Genomic DNA, 26,208 nt, shown 5'->3' on the forward strand with positions numbered 1-26,208 from the left:
AGTGAAAAAAGAAAAGGAAGGAAGGATTACAGCGTGGAGGATTAGGAGCCGAAAAGAGGTAAATAAGGGAGGAAGGGAAAAGAAGATAATATTTTAGAGTGAAGCTGATGACAATGCCATTTTCAAGGACTGTTGGTGATAAGAGAGTGTGTGCGTGCTTGAGTTGGGTACTTACCCCACGGATTAAGGAGACCGAATCTTGAATATGTTTCCTGTTGATCTCATTCAGTTCCCTGCAGAGAGAAAGACGAGGAGACAGAGTGAGTAAAAGACAAAAGATCTGCGAATCAAAACAAACTGCCAAAATATTAATTCCAGACATGTAACAGAGTTTCTTACGTCTCAGCCTTGTCTTTTTCACGACTCTTGGCTTCACTGATGCTGGACTGTCGCTTCCTGTCCAGGATCTTCTGGAGCTCTTTCTTCTCCCTGCAGACATAATTAAAATACAAACATTACACAAAAGAAAATTTGAATTTTTATACCACAATCACAACTAACAAGGAGAAAGTCACTCTGGCAAGGTGAACCTGCCGCGCTTACCTCTCGCACAGGTCCCTGAGCTTCTTCAGCTGAGCTGCTTGGCATTCATGGGCCGTCTCCTTTAACTTCTGGAAGGCCTAAAAACACAGCGCAGCAGACGGCGACCTGTCAGCGAATCACTGCGCATCATGTACGCAAGTGCCACAGAGTTTCTCAGAGGTCAGCTAGTTTTCCACTCTGCGTGTGGGCGCATGTATATTTAAGAATTCATAGGAGGAACACTGAGTGCTTCACCTTGAATATGCAAAGATTGGAGGAGTGCACGGACGCTGTTCATACATAGGTGTGTGTGTGTGTGTGATGTTACCTCTTGCAGGTGCGCTTGTTGCTTCTCTCTCTCCAGTAGGTGAAGAGACTGCCGGAGCTTCAGCAGCTCTTGCATCTGCCATTCCCTCAGCTGCACCGTCTGCTTCTCTAACTCCTGATCCAGCTCGATCAGTTCACGCTGCATCGGCTCCTGGGGCTCGCTGAACACACACACACACATGCAACACACAATATACACAATGAGGTCAGATTTAGTCAGCTGCAAAAATAAGTGCAAGTTTAAGTAAAACAGAGACTCTCCCTTTGTGATCTGCTCTAATCCCACCGTCCACCTTCCATCCATTAAAACACAGATTTCTATACATCTTCACATCATCAGTATATCCAGATATTTGATCATATATTTTGCTCATTTACTAACTTTAGATCTTCTCCTTTTACACATCCCATGAAGCCATCCATCAACCTATCCTTACTTTTTCTTGATGCTACGTTTGAGGTGTTTCTCCATCTGACTGCGTCTCCTCTGGGTGTCAGATTGAATCTGACTAGTCCGACTCTTCTGCTCTTTGCTCAGATTCCACACCTGTCAGCATAAAAGCAAGTTATCTTTCTGCGCCTGGTGTCAACCAATCCGACGTTTTCTGTGTACGTTTCCATTCCGTCCGCGTGTGTACCTTTTTGAGGTGTTTCTTGTGCATCTCTTTGACTTCTTTGCTCTGTTTCTTCAGCAGCTTCACGTAGCCTTTCTGTGTTTTTAACTCCTCTATGGGCTGAGCCTGGACGTCTAAGAGACAGACAAACAGACATATTTGCAAATGTAAATCTCAAAACTAACCACAACTAGCTAATCCAACTTAAAAACCTTTATTGAATATATATCCTACAAAGCTTTATGTGACAATGGAAATGAAAATGACTGGGCTGCGACGACCTTACCTGTCAGAACAGTGCTTATGAGGTCTTCTTTCGGATTTTGTGCTACACACACAAACACATGCAGAAAGAAGAAAGAAAGAAGGAGAAGCACACAGGCGTATGTGTGAAATGGACAATGGGAAAATGAAGCAGTCAGTGTGTAATGCACCTCGAAGCAGGCAGATGCAAACATACATGGGGAGGTAGGCAGGCTGACATGATGTGCAAACTTTTTCACCACTAAACTTGCACCATAACCAGACTGGCAACTCATCACCCAAATGCAGGTGCAGTCGACTGAAACAGGGAGTCAGCCCACTGTCTTCTGTACTGTCAAAGAGTAAATGGACTGGGACTGTTACAATGGATTACACCTCGCGTCTTAGGTAATACTGACAGTAAAAAGTCTGTTTTCCCTCAGATATACTCAGAAAGGAGCCTCAAGTGGCTTTCAAAGTGTCTGATTACATATTCACTCAACAACAAGTGAGGACAGCTGCAGATAAATGGCGAGGCGTGGGCTTTCACATGCAGACCTTAAGACAACACTCTACCTGGTGTTGGTAATTTGATGACATCAGGGGCATCCTCCAATGGGAAAGGGGGGCCGGCAGGAAACGGGGCAATTAGTCGACCACCAGGATTGACGTCACTCTCTCTCCTGATCTCTCCCTCTTTAGGCTGGTTGGGGACGTACTGTACAAAAAAAAAGAAAAGGATGAATGGCCTGTAAATCTAACACACAGTGACTAAACAGGAACAGATATTTAAAAAGCGAGGGGGTTGGGGGAATGTTTGTGTCTTCATATCCACACACACACATACATACACACACATGTTCTGACCTCCCTGCGTAGTAACAACACACAGATGTGTCTTACCTCACTCGTTTCGTCTATGAGAACAGCCAGCTGCGTCTCTCTCTTGTGCAACTGACTGATGTGCTTAATGGGGTTGGTCAGAGCCTCTGCGTACTCTGAGAATACAAAACACACACACACACACACACACACACACACACACACACACAAACATGAATGACTTTATTAAGAACACTCAAAAAAAAAAAAAAGTCCATAGCACATCAGATGAAACAGACAATATATACAAAGATGAGTCAAATAGGAAGTCTTCAAACAGGGTAAAAGGTACGTGACTATCTATAACATGACAAAGTGAATTGATTTGCAGCCTGAGACTCCTTCAGGTATCTGAATTTTAGCTTTGAAATCACAACCTTTTGATGAATATGGTTCTTTGATTTATATTTACCAGAACTGATGTTGTATCTCCTTTGTTTAACATTACAGTTTTACTGCAGGTTAAGTATTGGACCATTTCTTGGATGGGCATGGGATGCTTGGCAACCTCGTACAACCCAGTAAAACTTTAGGTTTTGTACAGATTGAATAAAGTGGATACAACAAACTAATTCGTGAGCTTTAGAGATGCTGGTAGGCAATTTCACAAAATATCAAAGTATTTCTTTGAAGCCACACGTTGAGATGAAAAGCAGTTAGTAAGCATGCAGAGAAATCATCATTGTGAACTAAAAGCGGTGCAGTTTCCCAAATTTCTGAACTAGGTTGTAAGTTTAGTGTAAGTCAGTAGTGTAAGGTTGTGTGGTGCAGGGTTCTTGTTAATGCAGTGTTTTCTCTTACCCTGGTGTTCATTTGGGATGTAGTCCTGAGCTTCAGTGTAAACCAGCAGAGAGGGCAACAGGAGCGGCTGATTCAGCTCATTCTTCAGGTTGATGTAGTGGTAGCCTAGAAGCAAGGAACAGATTCATAAATGACGACTGTCCATCGATGCTAGACAATAAAAAGACAGAGGAGAATAGTGTGTTTATGTGTTTCCGTCTGTGTGTACTGACCAGGTCTAACAGCCGACACGGGGAGGATCCGGTGTCCGATAAACTTGCCGTTTTCTTCAAACACTGCTATCCTGAGAGAGGCCAGTGTAGGGAGGACCACCTGAAGAGAGAAGGAGACAGGTGTTGATGCCATTGTAGAGAAAGATTTGGAAGACATCTGAATCGTGGTATGTGTGCACGAGTTACCTTATTAAACACAAACGTTTCATCGTCCCACACGGGGTCCAGCGAGTTCCCATTGGATGTTTTAGTTCTGTACTTCCTCTTTGTATCAGCAGGAAGTCCAAACATGTCCACTTCCACGTAGACGCCCACCTTTTTATCTGTCAGGAACTGACCTGAGACCACCTGGTGGATGTTTAAATTACATGTTTATTATAAGAAGTTGTACAAAGAGACTTAATGTCCAAATGATGACACTTTTTTTTTTTTTTTTTGTCCGTACCTTAATTTTGACAGTATTGGCGACTATCCCATCCACAATGTTTTCTGTAAAGGGGTCAAAGTGTTTGTCTGTTCTCCTCATGAACTCAGGCTTCAGCAGGTAGCCGCTTCCGCCGTTGTATTCGAACACGCCCATGTTCAGCTGCATCGGGAGGTCTGGTGGAGAGGAACAGGGAGATAAGGAAGAAAAGATGGGAAAGCAAGCATATAAGGGATAAATAAAGATTGGGATGCTTTAACTTGACCTCCCTGAGTCTTGAATTATTTATAAAGCTGAGGAGACTCTTTAAATAATCATCCACGGCCCTGCATCTGCCAGCGACCTTAAAGACCTTATTTAGATTTCTTGGAACTGAATCAAACTTAAAAAACTTGTTATGAATTGCTTTGACAGTGGAAAAGGTGCAAAAGATATGATTACTTCTGAAAGCCTTCAATTAAGTTATTATAAAGATTGTGTGGACATCTAGTTCAGCCATCTGAGGCAGAAATAACAGGACGTGTACCTAGAGTCTGGAAGTTTAGCGCCACCATCTGGCAGCCGACGTTCCAGAAGAGCTGAGGCATGTAGTTGGAGCTGTCCACCCTCGTTCCTTTAGGGTAGATTCGACTCAGCTGATTCTTGTTGTACCTGGAGGAGGGATGTTAAGAGCCAAACACTGCCATAGAAAAGGGATAAGCACTTTTTTAAATATGTTTTAAGGTTAAAAGTCAGGCACCGTTTTTTTTTTCAGCTTTTAAGTCCTCACTCACTACTTTCAGTTTATGAAAGAGGCATAACAGACAAGCAGCGACAAGCTTTCAGGGATACTCGACAAACTCGATGGGGGAGCTCTTCAGCGTGTCCATTCCTTTCGTTTCCACGAACGATGACATCTCAAAGAACTTCTTCCTCTCTGGTGAACAGAAAGAGAGCAATAAACTCACAAAAAAAATTTAAAAAACAGGAATTAATTAAGATAATCTATGTGCGGGTGGATGGTATGACTGATCATTAACCACAATTGAGTCCAAACAGCTGGCCTTTCTGCCTAATGAGCTCCACAGAAGAGGTGCTTGAGAGCTAATGAGGCTTGTCAAAGTCAAGGCGACTTCCTGTCTCTGTCTCACTCACACACACACTTACTGTTCGCCACTTCGAAACTTTTGAATTTCACAGGTTCGATGTAGTTGACGAGTGTCGACATCTCCTCCGTGGCGTTCACCTCACTGCTGGCCGTACCCTGAAGAAGGCAGATACCACCAATCCGTCAATGAGCCGGTCAGCCATCAAACCCTCTACCCTGATCCGTCAGCCCTGCTCCTGAAGGCTCTTACCTCGTCAGAGTTTGGCTTTTTCAGCTCAGTCGTTGGTTCGTCCTCATCCTCCTCCTCGCTCTCTCCTTCACCTCCTTACAGGACATGAAAAATAATTTATACTAAATGTACACCACTTTTTCTAATCATTGATTCTATTGTCCTCTACCCACCTATGGACTTGCGAGGCTCAGAGTCTTTCGCCATCCTCTCGGCCAGCTTCTCCTCCCCGTTGGACAGGAGCTGACTTCCGTCACTGTCATTTAAAGGACAGTCTACACAGACAACAGCAAATGTATGTAAGAATGGGTGTTTTTGCACATATATGTGTATCTAAAGGTTTCCATCACCATCACTTTAAGCTTGCGTGTGCCAGACCAGATCTCTATCTGTCTTGGCCCAAGACTATACAGCTTTTCATTCCTCCAAACACTGGAGGCTGATTTAATCTAAAATAATCTGAGCCTACAGATTCTCTACACGTCTGTACTTGTCTGCACTCACCGTTGTTGGGCGACGATTGCTCCTCCTGCTCCCTGCGCCGTATGCTGCCACCACTCGAGGGTCGGTGATGGTGGTGCTTCTTCTTGTTTTTAATGAGAATCTTCCCGAGCATCTCCTGCGGCGAGGGGAGCGCCTGACCGGGCTCCAGCTAGAGCCACGCGAAAGACACAATCGTGACAGATTGATGATTTGGAGAAAGAACTCCAGCAAAACGAAGCACAAGATTTGATAACTTTTTAAGGCTTGAATGTGGTGAGCAGAGCTGGATACAGAGAATGTTTCATAGGATTTATCGAGGGATTAAAAAAAGAACACGCATGCCTTCATTTAATATCTGAGATTAGGCATTTCTTCTTCTTGATATTAATCATGAGGTGCTCTGAATGAGGCAGCCACAACAGTGCCACAGGGTCAAGTCAAGTGTTTTATAACTCAAGTTAAACAGCTTTTAAATCAGTCTAAAAAACAACTCTGCAGCCTTAAGACTTTGGATGACAAGTCGTCGTAAAAGTGATTAACATTCAAATGAATTCATCCCTGCAGCTCTCTATTACTTCAGCTCAAAAACTACAGTCACTGTGTGTTTTAATCTGCACTGTGTATAAACACATGAAGAAATGCTGTGCACACATATTTCTTGCAAGTTGACTGGTCTTACTGGATATTTCTCAAGTGGATCAATGAGCAGTGCGTCTCCAAAGATGGTCCTGCAGTACTCTGCCATTTTGGCCTGCTGCTTGGCCCTGACAGAAGAAGAGACACGTTAGTTTAGCTGGTTTAATTTAACCTGCCACAATGGGACAGGGTCCCAGTTTTAGAGCAAATATGCATGAGAATAAACTGCAAACTAAAAAAAGACCAAATTACATAGAGACAAATTATGATCTGAATCCAAACACACTCAGACTGACTGGACTTACGAATCTACGTGGTTTTCAAAGGACAGGATGAGGGGGTATGGTGAGGTCTTGAAAGCACTCTCTGCTATCGCTTCAATCACCTCCTACAGGCCAGGAAAGAATGAGAACATTAAAAAGAGCTCCACTGAATAAAATCTCCAAGTACACGGTAAAATAAACATTTCCTCACATTATTCACGTTTAGAACCAAAATATGAATCAAACTTTGCTTTTTTTTTCCACAAGCAAAATGAGCTTTTCCATGATAGGGGATAGAAATCTAATTATGAAACCCCAAAATACTCAACAGATTACTGCTCGACTTAATTTTTCTGTTTGTTCAAACTTTCTGCGGTCTCCAAATTTAGCATCTCTGAATCCACTTCAAAGAATTTGCTGACCAGACTGAGGGTTAAGGAGGTGCATGCACCACCACGTTTCCCTTCATAGTTTTTTTCATTTTTAACAGCTGGAAGTCGACAAATAGCTTGTTGGGGGTTTATAACGCAACATAAAAGCCAATAAACTATCAAGTAATTTTATAAAGTGGACCTCTTAACCTTAATGCTTCCATAAACGTAAAAATACTCGACTTAATTGTGCGCAGATGTAAAAACTTCCATGAATTGGCTTTTATTGAATCACTTTTATATGGTGTCAGTCATACATAGAGTGGAAAACAGACATTTATGTACGGGGAGAAACTCACAGCAACATTTCACACCCTCGTAAAAATGCAGTAAAGTAAAATGTTATACGAGAGAAATCACTTACACAAACTCAACCTAACCAAGGTGTCACAATTAAACTTCATGTGGATAATCCTAATGCATAACAATATTACACTTGAATGCAGAAAAGTAGATGACTGTCACCTTAAAGGGGATCTCAGTGGTCATGGTGAAGCCGTGGGTGATGTAGGGCTCCTCGTCTTGTGGCCGGCCCTTCCAGCAGTCCAGCTCTACACAGCGACAGCCGGTCAGCAGCACCTGCCTGTACATTTCCACCGACGACAGACCGGTCAGCTGACCCACTGCGGGCAGACAGACAAAGTGGAGATGGTTTCAGGTCCAAAAGATGAACTATAAGTCTAGACATCAGGCATGTGTGTGATGTGCTCTGCGAGTGTGTTTTTGTACCTGTGAGGTATGTGTTGTGTGAGGAGTTGATAAAGTAGTGAGACAGCGGTTGGTTCATGTCGTCGATGACATCCAGCCTCTCTGGAGGTACGACGCCGTTTTCCTCTCCTCCCAGATACCGAGCGAAAGCCTGCAAACTGATCTGGTCTGCAAGACAGAGAGAGACAGGAGGACGGATTGTGTTTAGTAATTATAAAGTGTCAATAAAGTTTCTGTTTAAATGGACAGAGCACCATCCATCTGCTCACGGCAATCAGAATAACTGATTTAATTTGAAGAGGTAGGAGCTATATTAAACTGACACTGTGTGCTCTAGCAGTAAAGTGACCCATGTTTTCAGATCCATGTTTACAGCTGCAGGTTAGCTCTGAACACAACAGGCTCCATAGTGGATCAGTTTACAAGTTTAGGGGGCTTAACGGTGTCCTAGCAGAGCGGCTCAAGGTAGCCAAGGCTCTGTTTTTCGTTCCACACTTTATCCACAGCAAAATGTGGAGGACATTTCATCAAACGAGCGAACGTTGCCAAGGCTTTTAGAAGAGAACAACCGCTTTGCCGCAATAAAAGTCAAGGAAATCGATCATAGCTATAAACCTGTAATTATCTGAGCACTGCCGCAGCTGATAAACATTTCTCTGAGATGAGACGCAGCTGCATGTACACAATCTTATCTGGCTAAATTATATGATTTATGGGGCGGCATTTAGCTCAGTCGGTAGAGCAGCCGGCCCATGTGCGAAGGCTCAGTCCTTGCTGCGGAAGCTCAGGGTTCGAATCCAACCTGTGGCTCTTTCCTGCATGTCATTCCCCATCTCTCTCTCCCCACATTGCTGTCACTCTTCAGCTGTCTCTATCAAAAATAAAGTTTGAAAAGGCCCAAAAAAAAATTATCTTTTAAAAAAATATATATATATGCAGTTATTTGTGCAGTTATTTGATTTAGCAACTTAAAAAAGGTCAGTGTGTGCTGGTCAGTCTCTTGGATGATCTTTGAGGAACACATTAAAGGTTCGCTGCACTTTTTCATCAAAGAATCTCACAAATGAAGATCACCTGTGTGAAAAACACATTCAAAAACACACTAACCTCTGTCCAGCTGGCCGGTGTTAGTCTCATATTTCTCCATGATCTGTCGGACCTGCTCTCTTTTCAGCGGGGGGTACAGCACCTCGTTCAGTCTGGAGTCTCGCTGCCTGCGGTTGATGAAGTCCATCAGCTGGTCCAAAGAGATGAATGGCTTCCTCTTGGAGCCACTGAAAGAAAGAGAAGAGTGTACTGAAAAGTCAAGCTCAGGTTTGAAGCCTTACTAGGGAGCCTACAAAAACACTCCGGAAAGATTCATGGGGATGACATTTTATTCTGGCAAATGGGAATAAACATAATGACAAATCACAGCGTGTGTTTGTTAAAGCGTTATCTATGTGTCAAATACCTTTCCTCAAAGATGGCTTGTATCTCGGGCCGGAGACAGAGGCTGTCGAGAAACCTCTGGAAGGCCTCCCACGTGAAATCATCTGGCTTGAGTCCCTCTCCCTGGAAGAGAACAGAGAGGATTGTGTTGAAGGAGATGATGTTTTCAGAGACACTTTAAACCCGAGGCTGACAGTCAGTCAGCCTCCTGGCAGCCGTCTGCCTCCGGCGACATTGGGAGGGTCAACATTGATGACATTGTCAGCTGTGGCTCAGCTCTGTGGCCTCAGTCTTCAGTTTGACCAGCAGGAGGCACCAGAGTACAGCAATGCAAAGAGAAACGCTGACAGTGCAGTTTGCACAATCTGGTCTCTTATTCAAAACAAAACATCTTGTGACTCCAAAAACTGATTTTTAGGAAAGATTGCACTCAAATCAAACCAAGTTTATTTGTATAGCCCTTTGCAATAGCCAGACGGTACCCAAAGTGCTTTACAACAACGCCATTAAACAATGCATAACAGATAGATAACAAATAAGTACAATTAAAAGTGCTGTAGTGCTGCAGCGCTGCAGCGTATTAAAAGCCTTGCAGAAATACATAGAAAGGAGCAGACAGAACGAGTACACCTAAGAAACAGTACTGCCCTAGTCAGAATTGAAACGCCAATCTAAAGAAGTGGGTCTTAAGCTTCGATTTAAAAAGGCTGAGATCAGTAGTGGTGCCGATGTCAGGGGGAAGTTTGTTCCACAGTCTGGGAGTAGCGACGGCAAAAGAACGATCGCTCCACTGTTTAAATCTCGACCTAGGGACCTCTAACAGAAGCTGACCCGAAGAGCGCAGGGCTCTGCCACAACTGTGAAAAAAGTTAAAATCTCTGACAAGTAAGAGGGGGCCAAGCCATTAATGGCGTTAAAAGCAAACAACAGAAGTTTAAAATCAATTCTAAAACGGACTGGGAGCCAGTGGAGTGATGACACAGGGAGGCTTGTTTTACCTACCAGACCTCAGTAATGTACTTACTCACGCTGCACATAAAAGCAAAGATTTAGACAATGAATAAAAAAAATACATGACAGATATTTTCTTTTCATTTGAAAGAATGAATGAAGCTTTATTTTAAAGTATTTTAGTTTAAGCGTTCTTCCTAGGAAGCCAAATTTGTGAGATTGAGACTGGCTTCTTCTTTACTTGGCCATTATTTTTGCCGTGTTAGTGCATATGGCACTTTTTTTTGTATTACTTGATGCTATTTAAAAAAATTTTTAAACAACTAACTTTTCATGAATAACAGTGACATCAAGTGATCAAACCGCCATTTAAAGTGTTAAAATGATTAAAGTGATTGAATGTTTGGTAGTTTTGAGCAGGGCTGAAGTTGTTTCAGAAAAAAAATAATTAATTTGTTTAAGTTTTTTTGGCTGTTTTTGGAAGTGGACGTCATATGAAGGTATGGCAAGCAGCCAGGTAGCTTAGCTTAGCGCAAAGACTGGCAACAGGGGGAATCAGCTAGCCTTTCACGCTAACAAAATCCACCTATCAGCATCTCTAAATCTCACTAATAAACACGATATTATCCTGTTTGTTCAATCCATAGAAGAAGGAAAACTTAAAAACGTGTGACACTTGTTGTGAGCTGTCAAAATGTATATTTTAGGCTACTTTCCCATCCTTGTTTTGCCTTCCGTACATTGCAAAGGCATGCAAAGAATGCTTTGCAAACACTGCATGATGAATGAACAAATATAAGGAACGCTTATATTGTGTAGCCAGTGATTGCTTTTGATTATTACCTTGTTATAGAGGAGGCCACACTGCTCCAGAGCCGTCTCCACTCTCTTTTTATCTGAAAACATCTTGAGAACACTGAAAAAAAGAGTGTGCAGAGATATCTGTTTAAAAACTGTCTTTTTTTTTCTTTTCTTTTTTTTAAAATCACTCAAAAAGGTTCAAAAGGATTTGACGTTCATGTGTGACAGGGCAGACAAAAAGGTCAACAGCGAGCAGAGGTAAACCAGAGGAGAAGTCAAGAAGAGAAAGTGGAAGAGAGACAGAGAAGAGGAAAGGAAAGAAGAAGTGTAGGGCAGAGGTGAAATTCTGTATAGAGTTTAAAAAGTAGATGTTGTGGGTGTTTCTCACTTCTTCACAGGGATCTTCCCATCCTGATTCACCTGCAACCTTAACTTAGTGTACCTGAAACAGACACAGAGAGAGAGAGAGAGGCTCTTAAAAAGAACAAACTAACATCTGCAGCTGCCTCATGTCGAGATAAGACGCGTGCGCACAAACACAAACGAAACTTCTTACGCTTTGAGGAGGAAGGTGTTCCGTGATGCATTCTGGGAAAGTATGTTTGTGGCCAAAGTGAACAGCTCATCTGTCCAAATCTGGAAACACACACGTACACAGACAGGAACGAGATGATAAAACAGAGTTGTTTGACTGTTCGTCTGATGTTAAAGTGAAACAGTTTCTATATACAATATACAACACACACGCACAGATGGAATAATCCCTCTTTTTACAACTCCTAAACACACACATGCACGTCTTTATGTCAACGTCATAAAGTGAGAATATGGAAGGAAGGAAGAGATGCTATATGCAAGTATAAGTAATAAGTAGATTAGATTATGGGATGATTGTCCCGGTTTCCGTGGTTACCTTGGCTGCACCGTCCTGCGTAGCCTGGAAGTTGAGGAAAGAGGTGTTCACAAGGTCATTGCCATGGACGATGGTTACCAGCTTCGCCTCGACGCCGTCACCCTTACTGAAGCCCAGCAAATCTCGCAGCTTCGCGTCCTGATACAGACACATTTACGTCCTCACATGTATGTCCTCTTTATGACATTGAATATGAACATAACACACACTACGCTGGCTACAACTCTGGTTTGACTTGTGCGCACAAACTCAACATCTTTCCCGCTCCTTGTCCATCTTTCTGTATCCCGAGAACAGTAAATGTGATACATGTGGTGCAGCACTCTGATCTAATTAACCAAACGACTCTTTCCTCCTCTTTAGGCAGCTCTTCCTCCACCACCAACCCGCCCTTACCACTCAGCGTCTCTCTCTATCAATCAGTTCTCTCCATCACTCCCTCTCTATCCTGTTCCTCGTTCATTTCAATTAAATAAATTAACTTGGAGTGTTTATCAAGAAAAGTTTCTGCCAAGTCGTTAAGCAGCAAGCGAGAGATCAGTTCAGCCAAATTATGAGAAATGAAAAATAATGTTACCAGAAACATCCATGTTACGACAGATAATCCTGTTTATGACCTTTGTAAAGAAAGTCGTAAAACTTTTGACAGTGACTGTGGATTTTCCAGAGCAACACTCAGCAAACACTCCCTCTGGAAATAAATGTTGTTTCCAATACGCGTTTAGCCAAGAAGTTGTAAATACATCCACATATTGTCATCTTCTAAAGTTGATATCACATTACTCAACTTGAGCATTCACGTGGAGTCATGTTCCTCGCCCCCTGACGAATGTCCCCTTTTAATTCTGGTCTACTCTCTTAAGGGGCCTAATCTAACGATTTAGATGCTAAATGCTCCACTTTGTTTACAAGCTCGTAACTAACTGTTCAGTGTTTGGTGGTGGGCACACAGTGTACAGATGGTTCATTTTGAGCTTTTTTAGCTGACATCATTGATCTGCTGCAGCTGCGTTGATGAGAAAGGGGGGGAAAAACAGTTAAGTTACAGGATGTACAGCCAAAACAATTAAAAGACACAAAAAAATGCATAAATAACGTCTCTATCCTTTGTTAATATTAAAAAAATGCTGACTATAATTTGTAGCAGCTTTTAACTTAACTTCACAATGCTGTGAGCACAGCACCGACAAATTTATCCTACCTACAAGTGAGAATTTGTGTGAAGTGGTTGTTTAGAGTTCATGTAAAGGCAATTCTTTCAGAATAATTTATATATGTTAAAGGGTGGCTCAATGACACACTGAGGCCACCCTGAGCATACCCCTGCACCCCTGCACCCCGAGCAGAGAGACAGAGATTAATGCATCTCTCAAAATGTTTCAAAATTAGTCACATCATTTTCTAAAACTCATCTGACACGTTTCAGTCGTTTTAAAATGGCTACTTGACAGCTCCCACGAGTGGACGTGGCTTCAAGCACATTCAGCGGACACGCCCCCACAGTCCTGGAGCTGAGAATTCATTTTTACCTGATTTTGACACCTAATTTCATAAACTTTACGATATTTTTAATTATTCAAATTTGGCTGGGTGGTTCATAGCACTTTTTTCTTTGGTCTGACAAACTGAGAACACATATTTATTCTTACTTTAGATAGACTTTAATGATTACACCACTCGGATATTACCTTATTTTTAATCCTTTATTCACTGAACACATTTTGACATTACTCAGCAGTCACATGTCATCACTACACAACATTTCATGCTGTGACTAGTTTTTCTTACATCATGGCTCAGGCTTGACTGCAGATGAGGCTTTTCCTCTCACATATTGTTTAAAAGCTGAACTTAATTAGAGCTTTGTTTGAAGTAATATTGTAAAATGCTGCTAAATATTCACCCATAAATCAGTGTTTTTGTTATCTTTTATTAATTTAATCCAAAGTCTGCACTATGTAAACACATCCATATGTTTGAACCGTTTAACCACTAATACACAACTTTATATTCGTGTCCCTGTCGCCCAGATCTATGCTTACACAATGACTTCCTGGCCAACAGCCACTACTTATATCACTTCCTGTCTGACAGCCCATCTGTCAGCAGGCTCATTAGCGCTTTGTCACCTTTGCACCATCAGCTGAGAGAGGAAACACGCACATACACACACACCCGCACCCGCACACACACACACACACACACCTTTTGGTGACAGTCACACACTTGAGCATCACATTTCTGGGGTCAGAAGACAAAGTTATCAACAGCAGGAGGTGACAGCGTCTTTCTCTCTCTCTATGTCACACACATACACACACATTACCAACCTTTGGTTGTTTGGCGTATTTTCCTGTTCTCGTGTCCCTGATGGTGCTAATGTCCAGAATCTCCACCTCCTGTAAAGACAGACAGATGTCAGTCGATCACTTGATGAGTTCAGGGGTGTGTACAGTGTGTGCGCCTCATTAATTTCTACATACATATTTGAATATATATGAAAATTTGTAGACTTTCACGTCCACTACAGGAAAAAAAGTTCACTCTTAACTCTCCAGTCTAGTTGAAAAGTTGACCAAATACCAACACAACGTAATACAAACCTAACCCATCAGCCTCATCTATAATTTGTGTTTCATGTTAATAACCATATTTTCGCATACCAACACGTTAAAGTAAGATGACGAATGTGTAAATATCTGTTCAGCATGTCGAGCATGTCACCGAGCTCTGTTGGCATGAGACTGTGTTGGCGGCCGTTTCCTTCAGTTCACACATCAGATCGTTGATGAAATGTTGAACAGGAAATGTACTTGCGGTTTGTAATTCACGTAAGAAGCAGGAAGCACGGGATGGATGGGAAAGAGAAGAAAGAAATCGGAATAAGAGAAATTAATTTCTCAGGCTGAAAGCTTCTCCCGGCTTTCTCCTCCTTCCATTAAATCCACTTTTATCTATCTGTATCAGACTCCCGTGCTTCTCTAGACATAAAACACAACCCCTGACATGTGAACTCAGTGTGTGTGTGTTTGTGCGAAACAGTAACAGCCAGACAGAGAGACACAGGTGATATCTGAAGAGACCTTTTGCAGAACACTGTGCACCCTCTCACACATACACCCACACTGATATCTTAGACATATCTTTGGAATAGATTTGCATGTCCGATGCTGCAACACAAATTCACACATGCATGTATGCACAACTAGGCAAAACTGTTATTTTAGCATTCATTTTCCTATTTACGTTGCTGTTTCTTAACATTTCTTCCCCTCAGTCTTGTTCTGGCTTGTTCCCTCTATTCTTTTGTGTCAGGTTGGACATGTAAACCAAAAAAAAAGGAAGATAAAGATACGGAGAGAGATAGAGAGAAGATAGGAAAATAGTTGTACTGCATGACTGCAGGCGAGGATGGGGTAGTCTGGAAGGGAAGACGAAGCAAGAGACGAAAATGCTGAGGGATGGTCTAGAGGAGGAGGAGTGTGGTCATAAACCCGGCCATAAACACAGAGGAGGGCGCACTGTAAATATTTGTTTAGGCCTGCGCTCATTCCCCGAGCTTTACTTCATCTGTGTCACTCATCTCAGGTCTTCTTTCCCCTTCATCTTTCTCTCCATCTCTGTGTAGCTCTGCTTTGTGGCATTTTCAGGAACACAGTTTACATTTCTCCCCCCGTCTATCGAGATGTTTCATTGAGGAGAACATCTAATGTTTGTGTTTCTCTTCCTGTTGTCACTTTGTCAAATGTTTCCTTGCCCTCGTTTTATCAATTTGCCCCAAGCTCCTTTCCAAAAATAACAAAAGAAAAACTCATAGTTATTATCCTCGGCTTAAGTTTTTGAAACGCATGTCTTCCTCATTCCTTCTTTCATTACTTCACTCTAGCTGTGATGTCATCGCCCTGCAGGCTGCCAGGCTCCGGCGGGATTGGCCGCGAGTAATAAAGGTCGGGAGTTTTGGGCCAATTGGATTAAACTCTGTCTCAAACTTTGTCCTCTGATTGGCCTGTGGAGAATAATTTACTTCCTGAGGGAATAAACCGCTTCTGGGTCTGTAGGACACACACACACATGCACATTATGTGCACACACATGCACACACACCTCCTCTCCCACAGGCCGTGGTTTCATTCTGCCATTGCCATGGTGACTCCTTGGAGACCACAGTAATGAGACTACAACTTTGTCTGCCGCCTGTGTGTGTGTGTGTGTGTGTGTGTCGTTGACAGCAACATTTTCTCACTGGTTAGTAATGTAAAACAAACACACACAAACACACACACACACACACACACACACACACACACACACACTTTACAGACAGGCATATCCTCGACATGCAAGTCCCAACTCGTGAAACGTCCTGACTTGTTGAGCAAAAGTGTATGTGAGCGAGTGTGTGTAGGTGTGTGTGTGGAAAGAGCTTGTAAGTTTCATGTGACACAGGAGCGCGAGCATATCTTCACTCAAGATGAGTCGAAATGTGTCAGCATGTGATCAGGAAAGTGAGTGAAGTGAAACGTGTGTGTTTTTGCACATAGCTGTGTATTCGGGCGCACGACGCGTTGAGTGTGTACGTGTGAAGGTCGATCATCTCCGAGAGCACATTCCTAACATATTCCGGCCTTCTGCTCACTTAGCGTGTGTGTCTCTGTGTGTTTCAGTGTGTAATATTTAGCTAGTCATGGCAGCTGTGGCTCTCCATTCATCTCTCAGTGCAAAGCCCAAACACAGCTCACTCCATTTATCACTTGAGACTCGGCTGCAGGCTCATTATTGCTCTAAATGAGTCCGGGTGAGAGTTTTCTAGGAGTCATGTTGTGATGAAGTGCCACAATTTACTTTAATTTACTGGTTTCGGTGAGCAAAAGAGCTTCTCTCAGCCTGCTTCATGTAGTTAGGGATTTCCTACATTTCCCAGGATGCACTCCCTTCCCAGAATCGTGTGAACTTGTTGCACACAGCTGTTGGGCATGTAGCTGACAGAGAAAAACTGAGCGGCACCCTTTATTTAAAACAAAGTATGTGCTGCTGCAATGCAGTCTGGTCTAGTGAGTCTTTCTCTTTGAAGGTGATGCCAACAATACCATTTCAGTTTGATGTTTTTCCTGCCATCGACCACAGAGGTACTGAAATAAGCGTGGTTTTCACAACAGTAATCTGCTGACTAACACCTCTTAATTACCACGTATTTAATTTGTGGAATCTCCACAAAAACCAAAGTGTAAAAACGTCAACTTGAGATTTCCTTCCTCCGAGAAGTCACCGCACCCTGCCGAGAAATAGTCCCTCACATAACTCCAAGTAAAACCACAACTTTTTCAACATTTAACACTTTGGTTTTTGTATGGATTAAAAACATATGAAACATGTTAATGGCAGATTTTGTTACTTAAACAGCTGGTTAAGCTAGCCAGAGGTGAGTAATATTGATCTTCTCAACCAACTCTCTTCAATAAAGTATTTCTCACAATGTCAAATTACTGCTTCAGATAAAACCAGGATTCCTGACACAGTACCTTTTGTGCCATTTTTGTGCTGTGTTGCGTTTTCAGGTAACAATAGTTACTAGGTGAGTCTATATTTAGACATTAAACACCATGTTAACATGATTCGATTTGATTAAGCTCACTCCTTTCCTTCCTTCCTTAATTTTTTGACTGACTTTTTAAACTTGCCCTCGTCCCCTCTGCCCCGCCACTCTCCTCCATTCACGTGAATAGAAAAAATATGAAAGGGCAACTAAACAATCAAAAGAGCGCCACTCCTTTCCTGTGACGGGCCTGCGTGTGTGTTTGAAAGATCACCACAGCTAAATATGTCTCGAATGACCAATCACAGCTACGATCAAATGGCACATGATGACGGCATATAGGAAACTGATCCTTCTGAATACGCACACACACACACACACACGCATAGACACACGGTGCCAGGACGGCATACTGTACGTCTCCACCCTCTGCTGCTTGGCTGTGACCCAACTGGCCAATCAGTGCAGAGAAGAGGAGAGGAGAGGAGAGGAGAGGAGAGGAGAGGAGGACTTTAAAGGACACAGAAACATCGGAGAAGTGGAACAAAGAGATGCTCCATATGCTTTATTGCCACGATGGGAGAGTTGGCAATGTATTTAGAGAAAGAGAAGGAGTGGGACACTTAATACCCCTGTGAAGCAAGGGGCAGCACTATAACTCTGTCACGGTCACCTCATAATATTTCCTCTGTATATCAATGAGATAACACTCTCCCTTTCCAACCCCTCCTCCACTATCGCTCCTTCCTTTATCAGTTTGTCTCACTCACGCTCTTTGTCCTTCCTCCTCACTTAGTTACTTCATATTTCTGCGGCCCCGGAGAGGGCGAAAATGAAGAGAGAGTAAACATTTTAGCCACTTAGCTGACAGTCCGATCCGGAGTGATTTGCAAAAAAGAGAAATATAAGAATCTACCGGAGGAGAAGAAGTGTTGAAAAAGATGGAAAGAGAAGAAAGAAATACAAAGAGAAATGATGGAAAAACGTCATATATCAGAGGAAAAGAAAAACAAGTTGAACATCAATAAAATGAACGCAAACATAAACAACCGAGTCGAATACCAAAAATGTCTCAAAGCGCAAATAAATACAGGCAAGACTGGACCGGCACAAAAACTCACACATAACAAAAATAGTTGCAGTAATCATAAATCTTTCACAAAACACAAACACGCAGAGATCAGTGGGGGTGGACTTACAACACAAACCTGCATGTGGAGCCGCCCGCAGCCCACTAACACACACACTATACACTACACACTACACACACACAGAGGGAGGCAAAACATTAAAAAGCAGGCAGAAAGTTAAACCAGGAGTTCAAAACTTATACTTGTCCACTAAGTATGAAGCCAGAGCAAGAAAGCAGTTGGCTTAGCTCGGGTTAGCTCGAAGACTGGAAGCGTCAAATGTTGAAATCTGCAACAACGTTACGTCAGAGATTCACAGGAAAAGCTGTGAGACGCTGGAGGAAGTGAGAGGTGAAAGGTGAGATCAATAAGAAGCCGAGCCGCTGCACAAACGCACGGCCACAAAAATGGTCATGCATACATTACTCAACGTCTGTACACAGCGTGTACAGTTCGTACATAGCCATGTGGAAAACTTTTTTTTTCCCCCTATATTTCCAAATACATATTTAGCGTACAGACATGTGAGTGGTATCAATCTTCTCATCAGAAGGAAAGCAAACTATTTTTGTAAACGATGTTATCAGTTGAGCACAAGCTCTATCTTGTTTTTGTGCTGCTACACATTATTGTTATGACAACATTGTACTAAAAGAAATCGTTTAAAAGTAATCCACACTTATGACCTGTGATATGTGTGTGTGTCTGGAAACACCCAGAGATTACGACAATAAAGTAAAACAGCAACAATTGAGAGTCGACAAATTGTAAACAAGCCAAATTATGTAAACTACCATATCTGGAGGTGAAACAGAAAATGAGTGCACGTGAATGTTTGTAATAATCACTGTATAAAGTCAAAGCTGAGGCAGAGTTTGCTGTGACCTGAGGGGACACTAACCTGGGAATCTAACCGAGTCTGATTTATGAGAACATTGTTAAAGCTAAAACTAGGAAAAATACATTCAAGCTGTGATAAACCAGAATTATCTTTGAAAGTTTAGTTTCTAGGCCGCTCACACACACAGTGGCAGTTTTATTCGCTGAGCAGAAGGATTAGTGAGGCTTTGCGTAGCGTACAGACTTTCACAGAGAAACACACATTTCGGAGGAAGCGTCTGCTCAGACAATGGATTCGATACCGTGCAGCGTCTCACTTCTTCATACAGTGAAGAACTGAATGTCTTTGTTGTATGACGGTGCGTGTGAGAGGCAGAAGTGAATTTGAAGACTGCTCCGCCATGTGCACTGAACAGATAATGTCAACAGAAAATATAAAACATCCAGAAGAGCAGAGGAAGTGGTCACATTATCGACTGACACACTCAACTTCCCCTGTCAACCGCTCACTGGGAGTGTGTGTGTGAGTGAAAAACTGACCTCCAGCATGTCTGAGTGTGTGTTATGTAAACCTCTTGTTCCAAGTTAATTCCTTCTGGATGTTTGACTTGAGCCAAGGAGATAATCTCTATTAGATCTCTACTTGTACCTGCCAACGACATTCAGCCGGCTCTTTTACACACACACATACCCAGTACTACCAGTTCAGCTGGGTATGGCTTTAATGCATGAATGGTGGGCAGTGAAGCCAGTCAGAATGATCATTTAAAACAATTCTTTCCATAGAAAATGGATCGACAATTCTATTAATCAATAGATCAATGATCAATGTTAAACATTTGCTGCTTTTCTCTGATTTATATCAGTGCAAACTGGTTATGTTTAGGCTATTTGGACAAAATCAGCTTATATGTTTTCCATTAAAGGAATTGCGATTTTGCAAAATACATTTATTGACTGTTTGCTGAGAGTTCGATAAGAGGATTGATACCACTGTTACGCCTGTGCACTAAATATGAAGCTACCACCAGCAGATTGTTAGTTTAGATTAGTATAAAGACTGTAAACCAAAATCAGTCCAGGAAGGCAGTGTGATAAAAAAAATAGTCCCACGCATAACCCGGTGTGAAAAACACCTTTTCAGACTTTGAAGCTTTGGGCAGAGCAATGCTAGGCGTTTCCCTCCGCTTTCAGTGTTTATGCTAAGCTAAGCTAACTGCCTCCCGCCTGTAGATTTATATTCAACGAAAAGAAGAACCTAAAATCCTCTATTGCTTTAAACAAACAATCAATAAAACACACACACACACACAGTTCAAATCACTCTCAGGCCTCCAGCAGCTCTGGGAAGTATGTGGGAAGACCTGAGCAGCCCCCTTGGGGGTTTGTTACATTTACATCACAGGTAATACCTGACACACTAGAGCAAGTGAAATCAATTCCACATCATTACGGGCTAAATTACAGGCCCTGGGGGGGCGCTTGTTTAAAAGCCCAGGTGCTATTGACATGACCTGTACACCTTTAGAAAGGAGGAGGGAGGGGAGGAAAGACAAGAGGAGTAAGGGAAGGAGAGACATGATTCAGGGAAAAGGGGAAATGTGGAAAAGGAGTGGGAGGAGGTGGCGGAGGAGGGGAGGGAACGAGGGGGCAACGAAAATTCTCCAGAACCCCCCATCTCCCTGTCTGAGTAACTTCCTGCCAACTTTCCCACGACCAAGAGAGAGAACGAGGGAGATTAGAAGTGTTGTTGCAAGAAATTAAGGAGCAATAACTCTGGTAGGAAAGAGACCACGTGAGAAAAAAAAAGGCATCGATGAAAAGGACGGGAGAAAGAAGGGGTGTGAAGAAGAAGTGAGAAAGAGTAAGAGAGGTGGGAGACAAAGTGCAAAAAAAAAAGATGGAGAGCAGAGAGGGAGGAAATGTCATCCTTCAGTTTATATTAGAGGAACAACTTTTGCCTCATCTCTCTGACGGCTACCAGCTGCCCCGGACGGGGGAAGACAAATTGGAGGTGGATTAGCGGCGTAGAAAGAGGGCGAGATCCAACAGGGCGAGATCCAACAGCAAAAAAGCGAGAAATAAAACAGAGCGACGGGGAGGATTAGCCGTAGTGCCAGGTGCATCTCCACTCATCCTGCATGTGGCAGGTAAGACTGCATTCCGCCAAGATCGGCTCTACGGCACTAAATCAAAACAGTCCCGTTAGTTTACTGGAAACTACAATTTGGCTGACAAATTATCCATGCTGGCAACGGCAGTGTGGAAAAGGATTGCAGAAATGTTCTTAAACAGGCAAACAAGGTGCCACAAATAATCTCTAGCCCTGGTCAGCTCTCTGTACTGCACTCTCTGTGCAGTGAAAAGCAGCCTTTACATGGTGTTGTTGTAGAAAAAAAATACATTAATCATCAGTCATCCCAACGCTATCTCAACATCCTGCGTTTAATCTCCAATAAAGGAAGTGCAAAATGGAGGTTTGAGAGAGAAACACCCCTGATTAAGTGCAAACAGATAGCATACAAGGCCAGCTAGACTGTCACAACATCCGACAGAAAAATACAGAGAGGAATATTATGCTCAAAATCTACCAAAAGATGAAGAGGGTGATCAAAAGGTCACGACAAAAAGTGTCAAAACATGCACAGAATTTGAAAATGTTCAGAGACTGGTTTAACATGTTTCTATGCATATTTTGAGGACTCTCGGTCGCCACTGGAATCCACTGCAGCTGCCGTCTCCACAAAGGACAAACAAACTTTTCAGCCTCTTCCTTTAATCAACTTGTCCATGCAAAATGATTGACGGCTCCATCTCAGCCTCCAAAGAGAGAGAGAGAGATAGCCCTTTAACCATTCCCCTCCATCTGTCCCGACTTTGCAGGGTTTTTTTTTTCCAACTTCGCCGATCCGTTAAATCCCTAAAACGTCTAACTTGAGCTCGCAAATGTAAAGGAGGAGGTGAGTTTGGCCAGAGGACAGAAAAAGGACACACACAGACACAGATTAGCAGGAGGGTGCGAGCATATGTTGTAACAGATGTGTGGATTTGGGAGGTGCATGTGGATGTTGTGTAACCCCTCAGCCACTGGCATGCACTTGGCGTTCGGCTTTTAGCCTCAGCCAGACTCGACCCACCAACCAACCACTGAGGATATATTGAGGAATTAGTTTCCAAACAGAGTAGCATGGGTCTTTAGAGGTCATTGAAGTGGTCCAACAGGTCCAGAATAAAAGGAAATAACTGATTTTTACTGCTCGTGCACGGGCAGGCATTAAAATACTCTCTCAGCTCTTTCATCAGAAGGCTCTCTGTTGCATAAAGCACGTCTATACTGTGCTCCCGTTGGACAAACTGGTGAATTATACACTGTTTAATTACAGCGACCGCTTAGAACAAACCTGCCTCTGGACTGCATGAATTAGCCGTGTGGGAGTACATCTCTCCAAGGTTCTACATCAAACAGTATCAACAATGTTACACTAACATTTGCCGAGGCCTGTATGTTATGTTACCGAGTCCTGCTGTCATTATCTTTAAATATTTTTATAAAATACAACCCCCGTGTACCCTACTCGATTTATGCCTGCAGAACACCCAAAGAAGAATAACTAATATAAATCACAAGCTGCACCTCAGTTAGATAACGTAGATTCTTTTCAGTAAAAAAATGTGTTACCAGTCTGTTAACGACAACTTTATCTCACAGTGCAAATAGTGGAGGGATTTAAAGAGTCTGGAAAGGGAGGACAGAAGGACAGTAAGTGAAAGGGAAAGAAAAACAGTGCAGACTGGTGCACGGTGGGGTGTGTCTCCGTCATTTCCCCGCCAAGCCACTGTGTGTGTGTGTGTGTGCACGTGCATGTGTGTCTTGGTTGGTTGTTATCGCCACTGACTCAAGCACTATGGGAGATTCTGGGCCCTGAGAACGCGCACACACAGACAGGCGCGCAAGAGGTCTTGTGAGCTGAACCTTCTGAAAATTACACAAAGATGGAGAGGGAGACATAACTGAAAGAAAGGATGAGGGATGGGGTTGAGAGGAAGAGAGAGAGAGAGAGAGAGAGATGTTGAAAATTAGAGAAGGATGGAGGAAAGGACCCCGTCGAGCAGGAAGAATACTGCTCTTGAGGAAAGGAGGTGACAGGAAACAAATGAGATGTTGGAAAAAGTGAGAAAATGATGGAGTTATTAAAAAAGGAAGATGTCAAACAAAGTGAGGCCCGACACTAAACAGATGGAGATAAGTGAAGAGTATGAGATGGAGAGATGGAGGACGGGAATACTTGATGAGGTGCGAGGACATTATGCTCTGACAGATATAAGAAAAGATTAACGAGATGGCGCAGATTCAAAAAGAGGTGAGAAGAGGAAGCCAGGTGAGCCAAATAAGTCGAAAACTGATGCGCACGAGTTGTTTCTTTTATTTGGCGTTACAAAACCGCCTCTAAACTGGAGCCGGATCAAACAATCAGCGCGCTTGATGCTTCGTTGAGTGTGTGGGTCAGGTCAGAGGATCATACCGCCTGCCAAAAGGAGAGAATTGCCAATGAATTCCCGCTTTATTTTGTTCAGTGTGTCAGTACTCTATGTGTTGTAATCACTGATTTTCACCGACACTCACTCAAGGTTCTCCGGTAGCAGCTGCACGATTCAGATGGTGCAGAAGTGAATTTTGTATTACAGTATATCATTATGATGATTTATAAAATTCTATTGAAACAAATGTGGAAATGACTTGACTCTTAATACCCTACATTACCTCATCCAAACACAGTGGTTTCTTCATCAAAACAATGTGGTTTCCTCTATAACTGCAGTTACATTTCTCAAGGGGGGAAAAAGATAAAGTGTGTGTTTCTAAAGTCCTGAAACTCTAATCCACAAGGGGGGCCGAGCTTTTACGCATTTACGTGTGCTCGTCCTGAATAAAATGCGATGTCAGTGCTTTGTCCTTCTCACCTTGTCGAGAGAAAGCTGAACTTTCTGCCCTCTCGTCTCCAGTCGGGCAGAAGTTGTGGTGACATTTTTGGGTTATAGACTTCTGCTGTGATTCTAAAAACAACTTTAGTGATCTCGATCCACTTCCACTCGCTGACCACCGGTACACTGAGTTTCAGATAGCAGATATAATACGTCTTGATCACCTTCGAATGAAGAGACTCTTTAAATAAAAGCTGGACGTCTTTAGTTGAAAACTGGCTTTGACACCTAAAGTAATAAAAGCAGAGCAGCAAAAATAAAAACTGCACTAGAGATTAAATATTTTGGGTACCTCTATTCAGAGAAATGGGTTCCATCCAGAATACCCTTGTCATCTGTGTAAAAGCGTATTTAACTGTTCTCGTTAATAATAGCTGGATATCTGTGTTGCCGTGTCCTCTTTCTTTTCAGCTCCCGTTTGAAATCTCCTGGGGAGCCACAACGCTGAATTAAAGCTTCACTCTGCCATCACTCGAGTCACTACCCGTTCACTTTCAAACACTTCTGGAAAGCATCTATACATTCAGGTGGGCTTTTTCCTCACAGTGAAGAGACACTTCACTAGACCCCAAAAGGAGGTTTGCCCAGATCTTCAGAAGCAGGTTTAAATCTGCGTCATTTGCTAAACTTAATATGCAGAAAAGTTGAAGAAACTGACGTCATAGGTCCGGCCACACAGTTTGACTGACATGTGATGTCAGTTCAAAAGCACCACAGTAATTAATGAAATGATCTGTATATAAAAAAAAACTAAAAGTGGCAATATAAAAACTCAAATAACAAAAAATGAACTAGCACTATTACAGGTCACCCTGCATTTGCCCTGGGTGGTCTAGATGTTTCTAGGCATATATCATTTTTTGCGGCTGTGCCCAACAGCGAGCAGCATTCCCACTGCTGAAGCGAGAGCAGCGACCGCAATCCAGCTTAGCCACGCCAACAACAACAAAGATAAAAAGGCAGTAAGTAAGTAATGAAAGAAAAGCCAAACACGAGGCAAATGAGATGGCCTCGGCACTCCCGCTTTGGAGCATTTCTAGGAAGCAGCCGGAAGTTGCTTTGGCTTGGGTATGCTTTTAGTTTCTTGATAAGAATCTGACACTGCAATATGAAAATGAATCATTTGCATGGCTGGATCTAAGTAAGCAAACATATCACGCTCATTTTAAGAGAATTTCACCCTAAATGCAGGCACGTTCACAGGGGGTTAAAAAAAGATCTGCCTTTCAGTGAGTGTCTCGTTCCAGCCCATGTTCCCTGTTTTTAACCAACACCATATGATGCGATGTGACATCTAAACAAACTCTTATGGCTGGTGGATGACTATAAAATATTTTACACATGCTCATGTTGTTTTTTCCTTCCTTTATCTTGACTCTACAGCTGATGTGGCATCGAAACAACCTCTTGTTTGTCTTTTCTAATCTGTTTGCAGTCATCGTTCATAGCGGCTTCATCGTCACGACGACAAGATTTAATGACGGGCGTTCGGACTCTTTGCTAAACAGTGTCACGGTTGCACCTCGGGCGACAAATGACCTATTATCTCAATAACACGTAGGCCCGCGCATGTGCAGGCACAAGCAAGACATCGGAATAGTAGGCCCGCGCATGTGCAGGCACAAGCAAGACATCGGAATAAAAAGGAGTATTTAAAGCATCTGTCTTATGTGAGTGCGTGAACACATGCTGACACACGTGCAGACGGGACAGGGTGACGTGTGCGCTGGCCCAGATACACACACACACACATCTTTTTATATA

At 42.7% G+C, this 26,208-nt stretch overlaps 1 protein-coding gene across 2 annotated transcripts in view; it reads right to left on the reverse strand.

Moving 5' to 3' along the window:
- Nucleotides 1–26,208, reverse strand: part of plcb3 (phospholipase C, beta 3 (phosphatidylinositol-specific)) — a 57,801-nt gene that overhangs the window by 4,406 nt on the left and 27,187 nt on the right. The window contains exons 3-32 of one of the 2 annotated variants that reach the window (XM_019255642.2): nucleotides 14,289–14,357; nucleotides 11,959–12,096; nucleotides 11,602–11,681; nucleotides 11,434–11,487; nucleotides 11,088–11,160; nucleotides 9,316–9,416; nucleotides 8,970–9,136; nucleotides 7,884–8,030; nucleotides 7,620–7,777; nucleotides 6,766–6,848; nucleotides 6,504–6,588; nucleotides 5,846–5,993; nucleotides 5,515–5,616; nucleotides 5,363–5,436; nucleotides 5,172–5,268; nucleotides 4,857–4,941; nucleotides 4,552–4,676; nucleotides 4,047–4,201; nucleotides 3,788–3,949; nucleotides 3,602–3,701; nucleotides 3,390–3,494; nucleotides 2,610–2,704; nucleotides 2,283–2,424; nucleotides 1,750–1,791; nucleotides 1,488–1,597; nucleotides 1,287–1,396; nucleotides 851–1,010; nucleotides 544–620; nucleotides 340–429; nucleotides 176–233 (exon numbers count right to left, since the gene is read on the reverse strand). In XM_019255642.2, coding sequence (XP_019111187.1) covers nucleotides 176–233; nucleotides 340–429; nucleotides 544–620; nucleotides 851–1,010; nucleotides 1,287–1,396; nucleotides 1,488–1,597; nucleotides 1,750–1,791; nucleotides 2,283–2,424; nucleotides 2,610–2,704; nucleotides 3,390–3,494; nucleotides 3,602–3,701; nucleotides 3,788–3,949; nucleotides 4,047–4,201; nucleotides 4,552–4,676; nucleotides 4,857–4,941; nucleotides 5,172–5,268; nucleotides 5,363–5,436; nucleotides 5,515–5,616; nucleotides 5,846–5,993; nucleotides 6,504–6,588; nucleotides 6,766–6,848; nucleotides 7,620–7,777; nucleotides 7,884–8,030; nucleotides 8,970–9,136; nucleotides 9,316–9,416; nucleotides 11,088–11,160; nucleotides 11,434–11,487; nucleotides 11,602–11,681; nucleotides 11,959–12,096; nucleotides 14,289–14,357 — 3,192 coding nt within the window. The remainder of the gene's footprint in view (nucleotides 1–175; nucleotides 234–339; nucleotides 430–543; nucleotides 621–850; nucleotides 1,011–1,286; nucleotides 1,397–1,487; nucleotides 1,598–1,749; nucleotides 1,792–2,282; nucleotides 2,425–2,609; nucleotides 2,705–3,389; nucleotides 3,495–3,601; nucleotides 3,702–3,787; nucleotides 3,950–4,046; nucleotides 4,202–4,551; nucleotides 4,677–4,856; nucleotides 4,942–5,171; nucleotides 5,269–5,362; nucleotides 5,437–5,514; nucleotides 5,617–5,845; nucleotides 5,994–6,503; nucleotides 6,589–6,765; nucleotides 6,849–7,619; nucleotides 7,778–7,883; nucleotides 8,031–8,969; nucleotides 9,137–9,315; nucleotides 9,417–11,087; nucleotides 11,161–11,433; nucleotides 11,488–11,601; nucleotides 11,682–11,958; nucleotides 12,097–14,288; nucleotides 14,358–26,208) is intronic. The other variant, XM_027278153.1, reaches the window with a different exon arrangement.

The sequence above is a fragment of the Larimichthys crocea genome, chromosome III, assembly GCF_000972845.2.
Source record: "Larimichthys crocea isolate SSNF chromosome III, L_crocea_2.0, whole genome shotgun sequence".
Taxonomy (NCBI): domain Eukaryota; kingdom Metazoa; phylum Chordata; class Actinopteri; family Sciaenidae; genus Larimichthys; species Larimichthys crocea.